The following is a 19,178-nucleotide window of genomic DNA, read 5'->3' as shown; positions in this document are numbered from 1 at the left end:
TTAGTTGCAGCATGCGGGATATAGTTCCCTGACCAGGGATCGAACCCGGGCCCCCTGCATTGGAAGTGCAGAGTCTTAGCCACTGGACCACCAGGGAAGTCCCAAAGGGGCCAAGATTTTAAGGGGAGGGGTGGAAAGCACCACCAGAAGAAAATATAATTTTTAGAAATCACAAAATAAATACTTCACTGGGTCCAAAAATAAGTAATTAAAATCACAAGAATGGTACACAGCCCCAGTGACTAAATGGGCAGAGGCTGTGAACTAGGAAGCCACACAGATATTGGTGAGGCTCCCCAAGCAAAGACCCCCAACAAAATTGGTCAAGAAAGGCCTTTTCTCATCTCCCAACTTAGCAAGTATATATGTGCACACTTATGTACATAAATTTTTTTCTATGGAGATGCCTGTTGGTGGCGATATTGTACTCTTTTGGAGGCTGTGGACAACTACTCCAGAGGACAATGTGATGATAGGTTAAAAGAAAAAGTCCCTGCTGTTTGACCCAGTAATTCTGCTTCTGGGAATCCATCCTTAATAACTATTGGGAAATTGGGGGAAAGCCTTTATACTCAATGACGCGTGTCCTTTTCCAGGGGTTATTAATTTAGGAAGGGGATTGGAAACAACCTAAATGCCCAGGCAGCCTCGAAGAGATACCTGAGGGGAGACCTCAAAGGCAAGTGGAACAGTTTGCTAACAAAGACGGGTCTCCGCTCATGATGTTGAGTGAGAACAGCAGGGTTCACAGCAGAATCACACTTAGTATGTAAAAGGAGGCAGAGCTGAGGCCAGGAGCAAAAGGCAAAAAGCTGGCTAGAATAGGGCTGCTTCTGCTGGGGACCGGGAGAAGGCCCCAGGCACAGGGTCTGCAGGGAAAACTGATAGCAGAAGCAGGAATGAACTTCATGGGCTGTGGGTCGAGTTCTCCAAGACTGATAAATTCTCTAGAAACGAGCAAGCAGAGAGGAATGCCTGAAAGTCCCTGAGGTACTTGGAAGGAAACAAATGTAAGTCAAGCAGCACCTTCTGCTACTGTGGGTGAAACAGGTGTACGCAGTTTTCACATTGTCTTGCTTCCAAATCACGGGTCACTCCTGAGTTGGTTTTAGGGGATCAGGAGCCAAATGCCCCTGCTACCTCTTCTGAGCCCCTGCTGCCGCTCGACGCCATCTAGAAGGGAGGGCATGACCTGCTGGCTGAATCAGCCCCACGCTGCCCCTGCAGACACCGTGGCACCGACAAGGAGCAGGGCACCACTGGCTCCTAATCATGTGCAGGAGGTTCGCCTACACCGGGTGGAGTCCATCAGCGATCTACACAGTGGAGGTGAAAGGGTGCAGAGGGGTGGGACCCATGGACTGGGAGAAGGGAGGAAAGCAGGCGCACCTGCCGCCCTCCTGATCCCCCGTTTGCCCTGCAGGTTCACTGTGGCCCTACCTGGCCGAGGAGGCGCAGCCATGGGATGAGCTGCTGGGCATCCTGCGTCCACCGATGTGCACCCAGACCGGCTGCAGCCCCGTGCACAGCCGCGGCAGCTTCCTGCTGCTGCTTGCACTGCTCGTGCTCACCTGCCTGGCGTTGGCTGTCCTGGCCGTCTACCTGAGTGGTGAGGAGGGCGCAGGAAGCCAGTGGAATGGAGAGACCGAGGCAGTGAAGGGCTGGGAGTGTCGGGTGTTGTGGGGTTGCATGTGGTCTGATAATCCCCCCCTGTCTTAGTGCTGCAGAGCGAATCCCTACGTGTTCTGGCACACACACTGCAAACGCAGGAGGAAATGCTGCTCAAACTCCGGCTCGCCAGCCTCAGCCAGCTGCGGAGGCTCAACTCGAGTGAGGCCCGAGCACCCAGTTGAGATGCCACTTGGACCTGGGGCCTGGGGGTATGTGCAGGGGGGGAATAAAGTGGCCGCTGGTAGCTTTCCCCTCTCCCACTACTGCTCCACACTACTTCCTTAGTGAGGTTTTCGTATAAGAGCCTGATCTGACCCCGCAGCTGTCTGCCTTTCTTGCCTTCTCAAGCTAGGCCTAGCCAAGCCTTCTGGTGCCAGAGCCCCACGTGGTGTGGCCCAAGGTCAGAGGAAGCGACACCAGCCTCCTGGCTCCTCTTGGGGCCTGTCAGCACCCTCTGGTGTCCTCCAGATAGCAGGTTCAGGAGTCTAAAAATAGCTGCCTACCCTGGTCACCCAAACTCTGCTGGGCCTCCCAGTGGGGGTCCAGCCTCTGCTCTCGAAAGACAGGCTGGGCTCTGAGTAGGGGGAGGAGGGCCCCTGGGGAGAGATTATTTTGGAGAGCAAAGGTGAGATGGAGATAGGGAGGCCCAGCTGGGCCCAAGCCTGGGTTGGTGGATAGGGAGGGCAGGCAGAAACACCCAGAAGCCAGGGCCACAGAAGACTGCACATTGTTTAATTATCTCTAAAATCTTTAAAACTCAGCATATAAATCCACTCCAGGTAGCCTCACCGCCCCACGTTGTAGTGGCAGTTGTCCAGATACTATCACCTCCCCCCCGAAAGTGGGTCATCCCAGGGGAGCAAGGCCCGAGAAAGGGACAGCCCTCTTCTGCCTGCCCCACAGCCCTGAGACAGGGCAGGAAGTGGCCACAGGGCCGGCACAGGGGCAAAGCGTGAAGGTCCCAAGTGGCCTGGCCTCCAGCCACCCACCCCCATGTCTGTTTTTGGTTTTGTCATTAAAAAAATAAAGCGACAATGCCTGGCAGGGACCAGGTGTTGCACTGTCTTCTGTTAAAAATACAGGCAAGGATGTGGACAGTCTCCTCTTCGGCTGGTCCTGCCTCACAGGATGTCTGCCCGCTTGTCCCGCACGCGGCTGCGCGCCTTGGTCCTGGCTTTGAAGGCAGCAGCGTTGTACAGGTGCTGGGGTGGGACAAAGAGTGAGGGTCTAGTGAGCTGGGAGGAGGCAGCCCAGGGCTTCTCCTCCAGCCCCTGCAGAGCTCCAGGCCACAGGAATGGAGAGAAGACAAAGGGGCAAACCTTCTCAAAACGTGAGATTTTGCAGGCCTTCAGGGCAGTGGCATCCAGCACCAGCACAGGGCCCAGACCAAAGATGTCACGGAGTAGCTCGTTGTTCTGGGGGCAAAGAAGGCAGTGAGCTCAGGCCAGTCTGAAACAGCCAAGCGGGGTACCCCTTCCCCGTCCGCTTCCCCACCTGGAGGTGGTGGTGCATGCCGGAACCCAGAGCGTCCTTGAAGGCAGCATAGACCCGGCGCCGAGCCCAGCTGTCCACATAGAGCACCTCGAGCCCGAAGCGGACTGTCTCCTCCTCACACTCGCCGCCCTGCAGGGTAGAGGGGCTGTGACTGGGCTTGGCGGCTATGCCTAGGGGTGCACCCTCACTAGGACGCATCCCTTCTCACACGTACCTCAACAGAGTGCAGCACGGCCCGGAAGGTAGAGCGTTGGCGCCGGCGGTCAGCCTTGGCCCGATACTTGTTGCTGTCAGTGGCCAGAGTGCGCAGCGCGCTGCAGAGGGCCTCCATGTCCTTGTAAACAAAGTCCTCCTGCAGTGGGAGGACGTAGGAGCAGAAGTCTGAGCTCTGTTGGCTTTTAACGCAGTGGGGTCACCCAAACCCTTCCTTTCACCAAGAAAGTCATTTTCTTCTCTGCCTGACCCTCTCCTGCATCCCTTCTTGGCCCCTGCCTGCGCCGGACACCTCCGCTAAGGGGCCCCATCAGAGCACTTGGCCTCTGTGTTGGGGCTACTTCCCCTCCATAATGACCTAAGGCTACCTTGTTTTCTGTGGCATCCCCTGCACTCAGCCTGAGACGGGCAGGTGGTATCAGCAGGCACCCTCCCCTGCGCCCCCCCACCCCCCGCCATCTCTCACACCTCAAGGTCCCGGGTGAGCTCAAAGAGCAATGCGATGGTCTCGCCGGCAGCCATCCGCAGGTTCACACTTTCACTGGACAAGAGCTGGGGCAGCCGGGGCAGCTGCCTGGGGAAGGGGCAGGCTGAACCATGTGTGTGGGCTGGGGGCCTTTCACCCTTCCCCTCCCACTCCCAGTGGGCAGTCACCCCTACCTGTCCAGGATGCGGCTGATATGGGCGCTGGGGCAGATGGTGAGTAGCAAGGCCCAGGCCTGCAGAGCAGCACAGAGCAAGCCCTGAAGGCTGACAGGGACCACTGGGGCTGTGGAGCCACCCACACCACAGGACCGGCTGAAAATGCCTTCCAAGCAGGTGAGGCAGGAGACCAGGTCCTAGGGGCACAAGGAGGCAGGGGAGTGGCTCAGGGGCAGAGCTAGGGCCTATGTGCTCTACTGCCTGTGCCTGAAGGCCACTTACCTGTACATCGGTGGCAGCCACGTAGCAGCCCAGGCCAAGAGCAGAAGCGCACTGCTGGGAGGAGGGCAAAGCCAGGCCGTGGTCAGAGGGTGAGCCTGGGGTCCCAGCCACGGGGCTCACCCTTGGAGCAGGGGAGCCTAGAGGCAGGTGGAACCCGTGTCTCTGCTTAGGGATTAGGTGAAGGAAGGGTGTCACAGGGCAAGGAACACTCACGTGGAGCCGGGCAGCAGGGCTAGCTGTGCTGTCACTGAGCACAGAGACCAGCAGGGGCTGCAGGCTGTGGAATAACTCCTCACCCTTGGGTCCAGGACCCAGCTGAATGCACAGCAGGCCTAGCACAGCAGCGGCAAGGGCCTGTTCCTCGCCCTTCCCTGCAGGGATGCCTTCCAGTCAGTCAATGCAGCAAGGGCCAGTACCCAGCCAGTTCAGGCCCCCCAGGTGCGCCCCCAGGCCCAACCTTTCTTGAGGCACTTTTCCAAGGCATCAGCCAGTGTGAGGCGGCGCTCCAGCAAGAAGTCGGGGAGTAGGTGCGCTGCTAGGGCCAGACGCAGGCTCTCAAGAGCACCCTGCCGGGTCTTGGCACTGGGGGAGGAAGAAAGGGGTTTTGTGGGCCAATCCTACCTGGGTCACATTTGGCATGGGCTAAGCAGGGACACAGGGGAAGGGATTGGTTGGAAATCAGGGGTACCTCTTGTCTGTGAGGCAGTCCACATATTCCTTCAACTTCTCCTCAAGGTCTTCCTGCTGACCCTGCTCATCCACGGCATCCCCCCCTGCAAGGCCAGCTCGTCATCCCCGCTTCTTGCCCTAGCCCACGGAGCCCCACTGAGTCCCTGCCATATTCCCACCCACTCTCACCAAAGCTTTCCTCTGCTGCGGTGCTAAGAAGGCTGGGACATTCACTGGTGGTGCTGCGGGCCTCACTGGCTGCCTCATCCTCACTGGAACCTGAGTCAGCTTGGGTACTGCTCCGGGCACCTGGGGAGGGTGGAATGGGGCACATGGTCTGCCTTCATTGATGAGCGATGGCTGGGGTTACCTCACCCGGCCTCATGACCCCAAAAGACAGAATGCTGCCCTTTCTCAAGGCTGGAGTGGGAGGCACAGAGGCTGGTGCCGGGGACTCTGAACCAGGAAGCAAGAGAAAGGGAAAGAAGTCTATCTGCTGGGGAAAGTCACACGCCAGGCCCAACCTAGGATATCCTGGCAGGCTTGGTGAGCAGATCCTCCCTGAGACTAGAGCTTGCTTTAAGAAGGAGACTTAGAGGTGGGCAGAGGTGGAAGGGGCTGCACAGGCCCTACCTAGGCCTGTGGCTCAGCCTGCAGTGGGGCATATCCAGGCGCTCCTGGGGGAGCTCAACCACCAGCCCAGATTACTCCCCAAAATGGCCAGGGCAAGGGTCAGGGAAGTCTGACAGAACCGGGGTTCAAATCCCAGCTCTACATCTTAACAGGGGTGTAACCAGGTCAGGTGCCTACTCTTCAAAGCCTCAGTTTCTCCGTTGCAAAAGAGATGAGAAGCACCTCTTCTGGGCAAGGTTAAGTGAAGACAATGACTAGACAAGTGACTAGTTACACTCTTCCGTGGGCCAACAAGCTCATCAGGTCACCCATCAGCACTGGGGGCAGAGGCCCAGCTCCTAGTGGATGTAGGTGAGTGCACCAGGCCTCAAGCATACTGTCTCCTGAGCCCCACTTGGTCTACTCCAGGCCTTCAGCCCTGGGTGGATGGACACACAGGCTCCTCCTGACCCTGGGAAGTGCAGAAAGCTGAGTGGCCCCTGACTTCATGAGCCCTTGAAAACAGGTGAACACAGGGGGCTGTGAGAGTCAGCAGAGCTGGAACACTTATGTGTAAGGGCAGCTGCTGCAGCAGGAGCCCCAGGCAGGTTCTGGTCACCAGGCTGGCCCTACTTCCAGGAACTACGTACATACTCCCTGTGCCTGCCGGACAAAGTCCATTACACACTGCTCACTCCTCTCTCACTACCCTAGCTGACCAAAGCAGCCCAGCCTTCCCTCATTTGTTTCACCATGCCATGGTCCCTCCAGATATCAGGCCCTCGCCCAGCGTGTTGCCACTAAATAGTACTCTCCTCTTCACCTTCTCAAGACTCACCCAGAAGCCCCTCCCCTGAGGCTTCCCTGGTTCCTGTCTGGGACTGACACCACTCCGTGAACTTGTCCCCCAGCACTAGGCCTTCTGGAGTATTGCTACTTTCTTCAATGTCCCCTTGTAACCAAGCAGGACCCTATGGGGTCTTCCTGGGACAGACCCCTCCACCATATCCTCTGTTGTAGTTCATCTCTTAAGTTCCTAGATAATAGTATCAGATGCACATTTCCTGAGTTGTTTTAAAGGTGCCAAAACCACCACCAAATGGAAGAAGTTAACTACGTGATGACCATGAGCACGTAGCCCCTACACCTACTGGCGCCTAAGGATTGATAATGTTAACACCATGACACTGCCCTGTTACCTCACCATCGACCAGTCAGAGAATTGTGCACGAGCTGATCACATTTGCTGGGACCCCTCTCCCTCACCTCGCCTTTAAAAATGCTTTATAGGGACTTCCCTGGTGGCGCAGTGGTTAAGAATCCACCTGCCAATGCAGGGGACACGGGTTCGAGCCCTGGTCAGGGAAGATCCCCCATGCCGCGGAGCACCTAATCCTGTGCGACACAACTACTGAAGGCCATGCGCCCTAGAGCCCGTGCTCTGCAACAAGAGAAGCCACCACAATGAGAAGCCCCCGCTTGCCGCAACTAGAGAAAGCCAGCGCGCAGTAACGAAGACCCAATGCAGCCAAAAAGAAAAAAAAAAAGTGCTTTACAGAAACCCTTCAGGGAGTTCAGGGTTTCTGAGCACCAGCCACGGCTTCTCCTTTTATTGGCGCCTTACAGTAAACATTACACTTTACTTCACCATAACCCAGTGTCACTGATAGGGACAGAGTAAAAGGACAAAGCAAGTAATTAAATAGTTAATCCCAGTAAGGGATTATAAGAAAAAAGTATGGGAGACCCCTGTAAGTTAATGATCACTCAAGAAAGCAGGTTTGCTTAACCACAAACCCATGCAACAGAAGCATGAGACATGCTCCAAAACAACACAACAATGGTGGAATGTGACCCATATCCTGCCCAGTGAGCTCCATAAATTAATGATTCCCAGGACACACTCCTCTGCATGCACTAAAAACAAAAATATAAGCAAAGGTTGACATTATACTAAAACTTGAAATGAATTATCGTATTTTATTATACATTACTGCCTTTTTGCTCATTTCCATTGCACCATGACAGTCCTGCTTTGACCATGTAATGACAAAAAAACTCCTCACATGGAGGAGGAGCTGATGATGGAAGCCTGATGTCTACTCAAGGATGAGGAAGCAGGTGGTCTTCTCCCCCTCCCCACTCTCCCTTTGATTATAAAACTGTAGCCCACTAACTTGTACCCAATTAATTTGGCTATATTTGGTAAAAATGGTTATTTTAAAGAAAAAAAATTTTTTTCACGCCTACAAAAAGTTATGTTTTAATAAATATTAAATTTTAGTTTTGCTAATTGAGGTCAGTATCTACTGTCTAAAACTCACTTTTCAAGACAGGATTAAGATGGCAGAGGAGTAGGACGGGGAGCTCACCCTCTCCTACAAAGACATTAAAAATACACCTACAAGTGGAATGATTCACACACACGTACTGAATGCCGGAGGAACACCTCAGACTTCCAAAAGGGCAAGAAAACCACGTAACCGGGAAGGACAAAAGGAAAAAGAAAGGGAATTCCCTGACGGTCCAGTGGTTAGGACTCCACGTTTCCTCTGCGGGGGCGGGGGGGTCACAGATTCCATCCTTGGTCAAAGAACTAAGATTCCGAAGCAGTGAGACTCGGCTTAAAAAAAAAAAAAAAAAAAAAAGGCGGGGTGGGGAAGGAATCTAGACACTAGGAACCTAGTGCCCCAGGGAAGGAGCAGTGAAGGTAAACATATTCCAGCACCCTGGGAAGCCTGATCACTGACAGCAACCTTAGCCTAGACAAAGGGGAAGGTCCAGATCCTAAGAAGACAGTGCAGCAACGTGTGTGCAATGGCAAAAGGAGAGTAATCTGCACGTAAGGTAGGCACCTCCACCCTGTGCAGCACCCTGTGCACCAGAGCCTGAGACGCTCCTCTGTTGGTGGGGGCGGGGTGCTGAATATCAGGCTCCAGAAGTCAGACCAGGGTTGGCTGTGTGGAGACACTTGAAGAGGCTGGACTGTGGCAAATGAGGGTGTACTCCTAAGAAGCCTAGGTCCGGACTTCCCTGGTGGCGCAGTGGTTAAGAATCCTCCTGCCAGTGCAGGGGACACAGGTTTGAGCCCTGGTCCAGGAAGATCCCACATGCCACAGAGCAACTAAGCCCATGCGCCACAACTACTGAGCCCGCGTGCCACTGAAGCCCACACACTTAGAGCCTGTGCTCTGCAACAAGAGAAGCCACCGCAATGAAAAGCCTGCGCACCACAACAAAGAGTAGCTCCCGCTCGCTGCAACTAGAGAAAGCCTGCACATAGCAACGAAGACCCAACGTAGCCAAAAACAAACAAACAAACAAAAAAACGCAGCAGCAGCCTAGGTCCACCAGAGAGGGAAGGCACAATTACTTGGGGGGCCGGGGGGGATATGGGAAGAGGGGTGGGAAAAATTAGGGGGCTGGGATTAACATTTACACATTAATATATATAAAATGGATAATCAACAAGGACCTGCTGCAGAGCACAGGGAACTCTACTCAGACCCTGTATCTGATAAAAGGAACTTTCCTGGTGGTCCAGAAGTTAAGACTCCACGCTCCCAACACAGGAGGGCCGGGGTTCGATCCCTAGTCAGGGAACTAGATCCTGCATGCCACAACTAAGACCCGGTGCAGCCAAATAAATAAATATTAAAAAAAAATCTGAAAAAGAGCAGATATATGTAAATGTGCAACAGAATGACATTGCTGTACACCTAAAACAAACACAATATGGTAAATCAACTATATGCCAAAATAAAAGAAAAATTCAATTAAGAAAGAAAGAAAGGGGCTTCCCTGGTGGCGCAGTGGTTGAGAATCTGCCTGCTAATGCAGGGGACACGGGCTCGAGCCCTAGTCTGGGAGGATCCCACATGCCGCGGAGCAACTAGGCCCGTGAGCCACAACTACTGAGCCTGCGCGTCTGGAGCCTGTGCTCCGCAACAAGAGAGGCCGCGACAGTGAGAGGCCCGTGCACTGCGATGAAGAGTGGCCCCCGCTTGCCACAACTAGAGAAAGCCCTCACACAGAAACGAAGACCCAACACAGCAAAAATAAATTAATTAATAAACTCCTACCCCCAACATCTAAAAAAACAAAACAAAACAAAACAAAAAAACATTGGTTGAAAAAAATAAATGCTAAAAAAAAAAGAAAGAAAGAAAAGGAAAGAAAAAGAAAAGGAAAGAAGGAAGAAAGAAAGAGAGAAAGAAATCCCTACTCTATTCCCCTCAGGCCTCAGGGACCTAGGCTGGAGTCACATCCATGGAGCTTAAGCAGGTTGGGTCCAAAGGCAGGACCGCTGTGGGCCTGAGCGAGCTGGGGAGGATGTGCCAGGAGATGAGCCCTCTTGGACCTGGAGTGCCTGGTCCCTTCTGGATGAGACAAAATCTCCAGATCAAGGTGGGCCCTCCTACAGCTAAACCAAATATAGTACACCCAAAGGATGGTGGACCCTCGGGCTAGAAGAGCTTTGAAAAGTCACCTGGGGGCTTCCCTGGTGGCGCAGTGGTTGAGAATCCGCCTGCTAGTGCAGGGGACACGGGTTCGATCCCTGATCTGGGAAGATCCCACATGCCGCGGAGCAACTAAGCCCGTGCGCCACAACTACTGAAGCCCATGCGCCTAGAGCCTGTGCTCTACCACGAGAGAAGCCACCACAATGAGAAGCCCACGCACTGCAACGAAGAACAGCCCCCGCTCACCACAACTAGAGAAAGCCTGCGCACAGCAACGAAGACCCAACACAGCCAAAAACAAATAAATAAAATTAAAATTTTTTTTAAAATAGAAAAGAAAAGAAGTCACCTGGGCTGCACATCTCCTGGTGGTGGAGTTCCCACCTCCATCCTCCTTCCATAGAGTCCCCCACCAAAGTACGCTCAATACCCTCAGCATCGTGGTTTTACAGGGGTTGCGATTTGTCTGGAGGGTGAAGGGTAAGAGGGAAGAAGTAACGAGACACAAACCCTTGGGTGTTTCTTCTGGCACATTCTACTCTCAGTTACAACCCAGGAACAGGACTGTCTTTAACTAAGGCCCTGGTTGCCCTAAGACCCAAAGTTGGGCATGCATAACCCTGCCACCATGTGGCAGTTAAGAGTAACAACAGGGCTTCCCTGGTGGCGCAGTGGCTAAGAGTCCGCCTGCCAATGCAGGGCACACGGGTTCGTGCCCCGGTCTGGGAAGATCCCACATGCCGCAGAGTGGCTGGGCCCGTGAGCCATGGCTGCTCTGCAACGGGAGGGGCCACAACAGTGAGGCCCGCATACCGCTAAAAAAAAAAAAAAAAAAAAAAGTAACAACAACTCTAAAACCAGTGCTTCTGGATACTTAATATTCACAAGGCCTGTGGGGCTGTAAATAAATGATACCTGCCCTAGAGAAATGTCTGGGAGTAGGTAATCAAAACAGAATCCAAAACAGGGCTGACTTTCAAAACCCAATTTAAAGAGGTACATTTTACTCTCACTGTTTCAGAAAAAAAAAAAAAAAAAAAGCACACAAAAACATACTCAGCATCGCTAATTATTAGAGAAATGCAAATCAAAACTACAAGGAGGTATCACCTCACACCAGTCAGAATGGCCATCCTCAAAAAGTCTACAAACAGTAAATGCTGGACAGGGCGTGAAGAAAAAGGAACCCTCCTACACTGTTGGGGGGAATGTAAAAGGGCACAGCCAGTATGGAGAGCAGCAGCGAAGTTCCTCAAAAAACGAAAAACGAGCAATCATATGATCCGGCAATCCCACTTCTGGGCGAATACCCAGAAAAACACCATAGTTCCAAATGGCTCATGCACCCCTACGTGCACTGCAACAGTATATACAATAACCAAGACAAGGAAGCAACCAAAATGTCCATCGATAAATGAATGGATAAAGAAGATGTGGTACATATATACAATGTAATATTGGCCACAAAAAAGGACAAAATAATGCTATTTGCAGCAACAAGAAGGACCTAGAGATGATCACAAACATCTTATGATATCACTTATGTGTGGAATCTAAAAATTGATACAAATGAACTAATTTACAAAACAGACTCATAGATTTAGAAAAGAAACTTATGGGTAATTCCCCATGAGTCCAGTGGTTAGGGCTCTGAGCTTTTTTTTTTTTTTTGCAGTACGCGGGCCTCTCACTATTGTGGCCTCTCCCGTTGCAGAGCACAGGCTCTGGACGCGCAGGCTCAGCGGCCGTTGCTCACGGGCCTAGCCACTCCATGGCATGTGGGATCTTCCCGGACTGGGGCACGAACCCGTGTCCCCTGCATCGGCAGGCGGACGCTTAACCACTGCACCACCAGGGAAGCCCAGGGCTCTGAGCTTTTACTGTCAAGGTCCGGGTTCTATCCGTGGTCACGGAACTAAGATCCCAGAAGCTGCGCGGCATGGCCAAAAAAAACAAGAAAAGAAAAGGAAAGAAACTCATGGTTACCAAAGGCGATAGAGGGCAAGGAGGGATAAATTTGTAGGTTGGGATTAACATGTACACAAGAATGTATATAAAACAGACAATCGACAAGGACCTACTGTAGAGCACAGGGAACTCTACTCAACACTCTCTCATAACCTTTATAACAAAAGAATTCAAAAAAGAATATATATATATAACATTCTCTTTTTTGTACATGTGAAACTAACAAACACTGTAAACTATACTCCAATAAAAATTTAAAGAAAAAAAATAACAGGAAAAAAATTGTAAAAAACATAAACATGTGGAGGTTAAACAATATTTTACTAAACAACCAGTGGATCACTGAAGAAATCAAAGAGGAATTCAAAAAATACCTAGAGATTTCTGACGACAATGCTGAGATTGGAAATCAATTACAAGAAAAAAACTGTAAAAAACACAAATACATGCAGGCTAAACAGTGCGCTACTAAATAACCAAGAGATCACTGAAGAAATCAAAGAAGAATAAAAAAATACATAGAAACAAATGACAATGAAAACAGGACGACCCAAAACCTATGGGACACATTGAAAGCAGTTCTAAGAGGGACGTTTACAGCAATTCAATCTCACCTCAAGAAATAAGAAAAATCTCAAACAATCTAACCCTATACTTAAAACACCTAGAGAAAGAAGAACAAAGAAAACCCAAAGTCAGTAGAAGGAAAGAAATAAAAGATCAGGGCAGGGGATTAGGGAAGATGGCAGAAGAGTAAGTCACGGAGATCAACTTCCTCCCCACAGATACACCAGAAATACATCTACACGTGGAACAACTCCTACAGAACACCTACTGAACACTGGCAGAAGACCTCAGACCTCCCAAAAGGCAAGAAAGTCCCCCGTACCTGGGTAGGGCAAAAGAAAAAAGAATAAACAGAGACAAAAGGATAGGGACGGGACCTGCACCAGTGGGAGAGAGTCGTGAAGGAGGAAAGGTTTCCACACACTAGAAGCCCCTTCGCGGGCGGAGACTGCGGGTGGCGGAGGGGGGAAGCTTCGGAACCACGGAGGAGAGCACAGCAACAGGGGTGCAGAGGGAAAAGCAGAGAGATTCCCGCACAGAGGATCGCTGCTAACCAGCACTCACCAGACCAAGAGGCTGGTCTGCTCACCCGCTGGGGCGGGCTCGGCTGGGAGCTGAGGCTCGGGCTTCGGTCCGGAGTACAGGGAGAGAACTGGGGTTGGCGGTACGAACACAGCCTGCAGGAGGTTACTGCACCACGGCTAGCCGGGAGGGAGTACGGGGAAAAGTCTAGACCTGCCGAAGAGGCAAGAGACTTATTCATCCCTCTTCGTTTCCTGTTGCGCGAGGAGAGGGGATTAAGAGCGCTGCTTAAAGGAATTCCAGAGACGGGCGCGAGCCGCGGCTAAAAGCGCGTCCCCCAGAGACGGGCATGAGACGCTAAGGCTGCTGCTGCCGCCACCAAGAAGCCTGTGTGCGAGCACAGGCTACTATCCACATCCCGCTTCCGGGAAGCCTGTGCAGCCCGCCACTGCCAGGGTCCCGGGATCCAGGGACAACTTCCCCGGGAGAATGCACAGCACGCCTCAGGCGGGTGCAAAGTCATGCCGGCCTCTGACACCACAGGCTCGCCCCGCGCTCCGTACCCCTCCCTCCCTGCCGCCTGAGTGAGCCAGAGCCCCCGAAGCAGCTGCTCCTTTAACCCCGTCCTGTCTGAGCGAGGAACAGACGCCCTCCGGCGACACACAGAGGCGGGGGCCAAATCCAAAGCTGAGCTCCTGGGAGCTGTGAGAACAAAGAAGAGAACGGGAAATCTCTCCCAGAAGCCCCAGAAGCAGCGGATTAAAGCTCCACAATCAACTTGATGTACCCTGCAGCTGTGGAATACGTGAATAGACAACAAATCATCCCAAATTGAGGAGGTGGACTCTGAGAGCAAGATTCATGATTTTTTCTCCTTTTTCTCTTTCTGTGAGTGTGTATGTGTATGCTTCTGTATGAGATTTTGTCTGTACAGCTTTGCTTCCACCATTTGTCCTAGGGTTCTATCCGTCCTTTTTTTAAATAATTTTTTCTCAATAATTATTTATTTTAATAACTTTATTTTATTTTACTTTATCTTCTTTCTTTCCTTCCTTCCCTCCTTTAGGCAACAAATCATTCCAAATTGAGGAGGTGGACTTTGAGAGCACGATTTATGATTTTTTCCCCTTTTAGCCTTTCTGTGAGTGTGTATGTATATGCTTCTGTGTGAGATTTTGTCTGTATAGCTTTGCTACCACCATTTGTCCTACGGTTCTATCCGTCCATTTTTTGTTCGTTTGTTTTAATTTTTTTCTTAATAATTATTTTTTATTTTAATTATTATATTTTATCTTACTTTATTTTACTTTATCTTCTTTTTTTCTTCCTTCCCTCCTTCCTTCCTCCCTCCCTCCCCTTTCCTTCCTTCCTTCTTTCTTTCTTTCTTTCCTTCTTTCTTTCTTTCTTTTTTTCTTTCTTTCTTTCTACTAATTCCTTCTTTCTACTTTTTCTCCCTTTTATTCTGAGCCATGTGGATGAAAGGCTCTTGGTGCTGCAGCCAGGAGTCAGTGCTGTGCCTCTGAGGTGGGAGAGCCAACTTCAGGACACTGGTGCACAAGAGACCTCCCAGCTCCACATAATATCAAATGGCGAAAATCTCCCAGAGATCTCCATCTCAACACCAGCACCCAGCTTCACTCAACAACCAGCAAGCTACAGTGCTGGATACCCTATGCCAAATAACTAGCAAGACAGGAACACAACCCCACCCATTAGCAGAAAGGCTACATAAAATCATAATAAGTCCACAGACACCCCAAAACACACCACCAGACGTGGACCTGCCCACCAGAAAGACAAGATCCAGCCTCATCCACCAGAACACAGGCACTAGTCCCCTCTACCATGAAGCCTACACAACCCACTGAACCAACCTTAGCCACTGGGGACAGACACCAAGAACAGCGGGAACGACGAACCTGCAGCCTGCAAAGAGGAGACCCAGAACACAGTAAGATAAGCAAAATGAGAAGACAGAAAAACACACAGCAGATGAAGGAGCAAGATAAAAACCCACCAGACCTAACAAATGAAGAGGAAATAGGCAGTCTACCTGAAAAAGAATTCAGAATAATGATAGTAAAGATGATCCAAAATCTTGGAAATAGAATAGACAAAATGCAAGAAACATTTAACAAGGACCTAGAAGAACTAAAGATGAAACAAACAACGACGAACAACACAATAAATGAAATTAAAAACACTCTAGATGGGATCAATAGCAGAATAACTGAGGCAGAAGAACGGATAAGTGACCTGGAAGATAAAATAGTGGAAATAGGGCTTCCCTGGTGGCGTAGTGGTTGGGAGTCCGCCTGCCGATGCAGGGGACACGGGTTCCTGCCCTGGTCTGGGAAGATGGGAAGATCCCACATGGAGTGGAGCGGCTGGGCCCGTGAGCCATGGCCACTGGGCCTGTGCGTCCGGAGCCTGTGCTCTGCAACGGGAGGGGCCACAGCGGTGAGAGGCCCGCGTACCGCAAAAAAAAAAAAAAAAAAAAAAAAGTGGAAATAACCACTGCAGAGCAGAATAAAGAAAAAAGAATGAAAAGAACTGAGGACAATCTCAGAGACCTCTGGGACAACATTAAACGTACCAACATTCGAATTATAGGGGTTCCGGAAGAAGAAGAGAAAAAGAAAGGGACTGAGAAAATATTTGAAGAGATTATAGTTGAAAACTTCCCTAATATGGGAAAGGAAATAGTTAATCAGTCCAGGAAGCACAGAGAGTCCCATACAGGATAAATCCAAGGAGAAATACACCAAGACACATATTAATCAAACTGTCAAAAATTAAATACAAAGAAAACATATTAAAAGCAGCAAGGGAAAAACAACAAATAACACACAAGGGAATCCCCATGAGGTTAACAGCTGATCTTTCAACAGAAACTCTGCAAGCCAGAAGGGCCTGGCACGACATATTTAAAGTGATGAAGGAGAAAAACCTGCAACCAAGATTACTCTACCCAGCAAGGATCTCATTCAGATTTGATGGAGAAATTAAAACCTTTACAGACAAGCAAAAGCTGAGAGAGTTCAGCACCACCAAACCAGCTTTACAACAAATGCTAAAGGAACTTCTCTAGGCAAGAAATACAAGAGAAGGTAAAGACCTACAATAACAAACCCAAAACAATTAAGAAAATGGGAATAGGAACATACATATCGATAATTACCTTAAATGTAAATGGACTAAATGCTCCCACCAAAAGACACAGAGTGGCTGAATGGATACAAAAACAAGACCCATATGTATGCTGTCTACAAGAGACCCATTTCAGACCTAGAGACACATACAGACTGAAAGTAAGGGGATGGAAAAAGATACTCCATACAAATGGAAACCAAAAGAAAGCTGGAGTAGCAATTCTTGTATCAGACAAAACAGACTTTAAAATAAAGACTATTAGAAGAGACAAAGAAGGACACTACATAATGATCAAGGGATCGATCCAAGAAGAAGATATAACAATTGTAAATATTTATGCACCCAACATAGGAGCACCTCAATACATAAGGCAAATACTAACAGCCATAAAAGGGGAAATCGACAGTAACACATTCATAGTAGGGGACTTTAACACCCCACTTTCACCAATGGACAGATCATCCAAAATGAAAATAAATAAGGAAACACAAGCTTTAAATGATACATTAAAAGAGATGGACTTAATTGATATTTATAGGACATTCCATCCAAAAACGACAGAATATACATTTTTCTCAAGAGCTCATGGAACATTCTCTAGGACAGATCATATCTTGGGTCACAAGTCAAGCCTTGGTAAATTTAAGAAAATTGAAATTGTTTCAAGTATCTTTTCCGACCACAACGCTATGAGACTAGATATCAATTACAGGAAAAGATCTGTAAAAAATACAAACACATGGAGGCTAAACAATACACTACTTAATAACTAAGTGATCACTGAAGAAGTCAAACAGGAAATAAAGAAATACCTAGAAACAAATGACAATGGAGACACGACGACCCAAAACCTATGGGATGCAGCAAAAGCAGTTCTAAGAGGGAAGTTTATGGCAATACAATCCTACCTTAAGAAGCAGGAAACATCTCGAATAAACAACCTAACCTTGCACCTAAAGCAATTAGAGGAAGAAGAACAAAAAAACCCCAAAGTTAGCAGAAGGAAAGAAAACATAAAAATCAGATCAGAAATAAATGAAAAAGAAATGAAGGAAACGATAGCAAAGATCAATAAAACTAAAAGCTGGTTCTTTGAGAAGATAAACAAAATTGATAAACCACTAGCCAGACTCATCAAGAAAAAAAGGTAGAAGACTCAAATCAATAGAATTAGAAATGAAAAAGGAGAAGTAACAACTGACACTGCAGAAATGCAAAAGATCATGAGAGATTACTACAAGCAACTCTATGTCAATGAAATGGACAACCTGGAAGAAATGGACAAATTCTTAGAAATGCACAACCTGCCAAGACTGAATCAGGAAGAAACAGAAAATTTGAACAGACCAATCACAAGCACTGAAATTGAAACTGTGATTAAAAATCTTCCAAAAAACAAAAGCCCAGGACCAGATGGCTTCACAGGCGAATTCTATCAAATATTCAGAGAAAAGATAACACTTATCTTCTCAAACTCTTCCAAAATATAGCAGAGGGAGGAAGACTCCCAAACTCATTCTACGAGGCCACCATCACCTTGATACCAAAACCAGACAAGGATGTCACAAAGAAAGAAAACTACAGGCCAATATCACTGATGAACATAGATGCAAAAATCCTCAAGAAAATACTAGCAAACAGAATCCAACAGCACATTAAAAGGATCATACACCATGATCAAGTGGGGTTTATTCCAGGAATGCAAGGATTCTTCAATATACGCAAAACAATCAATGTGATAAACCATATTAACAAACTGAAGGAGAAAAACCATATGATCATCTCAATAGATGCAGAGAAAGCTTTCAACAAAATTCAACACCCATTTATGATAAAAACCCTGCAGAAAGTAGGCATAGAGGGAACTTTCCTCAACATAATAAAGGCCATATATGACAAACCCACAGCCAACATCGTCCTCAATGGTGAAAAACTGAAAGCATTTCCACTAAGATCAGGAACAAGACAAGGTTGCCCACTCTCACCACTCTTATTCAACATAGTTTTGGAAGTTTTAGCCACAGCAATCAGAGAAGAGAAGGAAATAAAAGGAATCCAAATTGGAAGAAAAGAAGTAAGCTGTCACTGTTTGCAGATGACATGATACTATACATAGAGAATCCTAAAGATGCTACGAGAAAACTACTAGAGCTAATCAATGGATTTGGTAAAGTAGCAGGATACAAAATTAATGCACAGAAATCTCTGGCATTCCTATACACTAATGATGAAAAATCTTAAAGTGAATTAAGAAAACACTCCCATTTACCAGTGCAACAAAAAGAATAAAATATCTAGGAATAAACCTACCTAAGGAGACAAAAGACCTGTATGCAGAAAATTATAAGACACTGATGAAAGAAATTAAAGATGATACAAATAGATGGAGAGATATACCATGTTCTTGGATTGGAAGAATCAACATTGTGAAAATGACTCTACTACCCAAAGCAATCTACAGATTCAATGCAATCCATCTCAAACTACCACTGGCATTTTTCACAGAACTAGAACAAAAAATTTCACAATTTGTATGGAACACAAAAGACCCCGAATAGCCAAAGCCATCTTCAGAATGAAAAACGGAGCTGGAGGAATCTGGCTCCCTGACTTCAAACTATACTAAAAAGCTACAGTAATCAAGACAGTACGGTACTGGCACAAAAACAGAAAGATACATCAATGGAACAGGATAGAAAGCCCAGAGATAAACCCATGCACATATGGTCACCTTATCTTTGATAAAGGAGGCAGGAATGTACAGTGGAGAAAGGACACCCTCTTCAATAAGTGGTGCTGGGAAAACTGGACAGGTACATGTAAAAGTATGAGATTAGATCACTCCCTAACACCATACACAAAAATAAGCTCAAAATGGATTAAAGACCTAAATGTAAGGCCAGACACTATCAAACTCTTAGA

General features: G+C 48.5%; 2 protein-coding genes across 3 annotated transcripts in view; one reads left to right on the top strand and one right to left on the bottom strand.

Moving 5' to 3' along the window:
- Nucleotides 1-1,187: 1,187 nt before the first annotated feature.
- On the top strand, nucleotides 1,188-1,853 carry LSMEM2 (leucine rich single-pass membrane protein 2; the record flags this gene model as incomplete). The annotated part of the gene is made up of 3 exons (XM_082848375.1): nucleotides 1,188-1,329; nucleotides 1,424-1,609; nucleotides 1,720-1,853. 3 exons carry the CDS (start codon nucleotides 1,188-1,190, stop codon nucleotides 1,851-1,853), a joined length of 462 nt encoding a protein of 153 aa, XP_082704501.1.
- Nucleotides 1,854-2,382: 529 nt separating this feature from the next.
- The window catches only part of IFRD2 (interferon related developmental regulator 2), a 32,772-nt gene continuing 15,976 nt past the window's right edge, over nucleotides 2,383-19,178 (bottom strand). The window contains exons 2-12 of one of the 2 annotated variants that reach the window (XM_082847678.1): nucleotides 5,161-5,280; nucleotides 4,991-5,075; nucleotides 4,760-4,884; nucleotides 4,516-4,673; nucleotides 4,303-4,353; nucleotides 4,039-4,217; nucleotides 3,847-3,952; nucleotides 3,380-3,517; nucleotides 3,166-3,294; nucleotides 2,991-3,086; nucleotides 2,383-2,873 (exon numbers count right to left, since the gene is read on the bottom strand). In XM_082847678.1, coding sequence (XP_082703804.1) covers nucleotides 2,793-2,873; nucleotides 2,991-3,086; nucleotides 3,166-3,294; nucleotides 3,380-3,517; nucleotides 3,847-3,952; nucleotides 4,039-4,217; nucleotides 4,303-4,353; nucleotides 4,516-4,673; nucleotides 4,760-4,884; nucleotides 4,991-5,075; nucleotides 5,161-5,280 — 1,268 coding nt within the window. In that variant the 3' untranslated portion in view covers nucleotides 2,383-2,792. The remainder of the gene's footprint in view (nucleotides 2,874-2,990; nucleotides 3,087-3,165; nucleotides 3,295-3,379; nucleotides 3,518-3,846; nucleotides 3,953-4,038; nucleotides 4,218-4,302; nucleotides 4,354-4,515; nucleotides 4,674-4,759; nucleotides 4,885-4,990; nucleotides 5,076-5,160; nucleotides 5,281-19,178) is intronic. The other variant, XM_082847679.1, reaches the window with a different exon arrangement.

This window comes from Leucopleurus acutus (assembly GCF_964270905.1).
Source record: "Leucopleurus acutus genome assembly, chromosome: 10".
In the NCBI taxonomy this organism is placed as follows: domain Eukaryota; kingdom Metazoa; phylum Chordata; class Mammalia; order Artiodactyla; family Delphinidae; genus Leucopleurus; species Leucopleurus acutus.
Note: the sequence above shows the minus strand (reverse complement) of the source record. Positions and strands in the feature narration are given on the sequence as shown.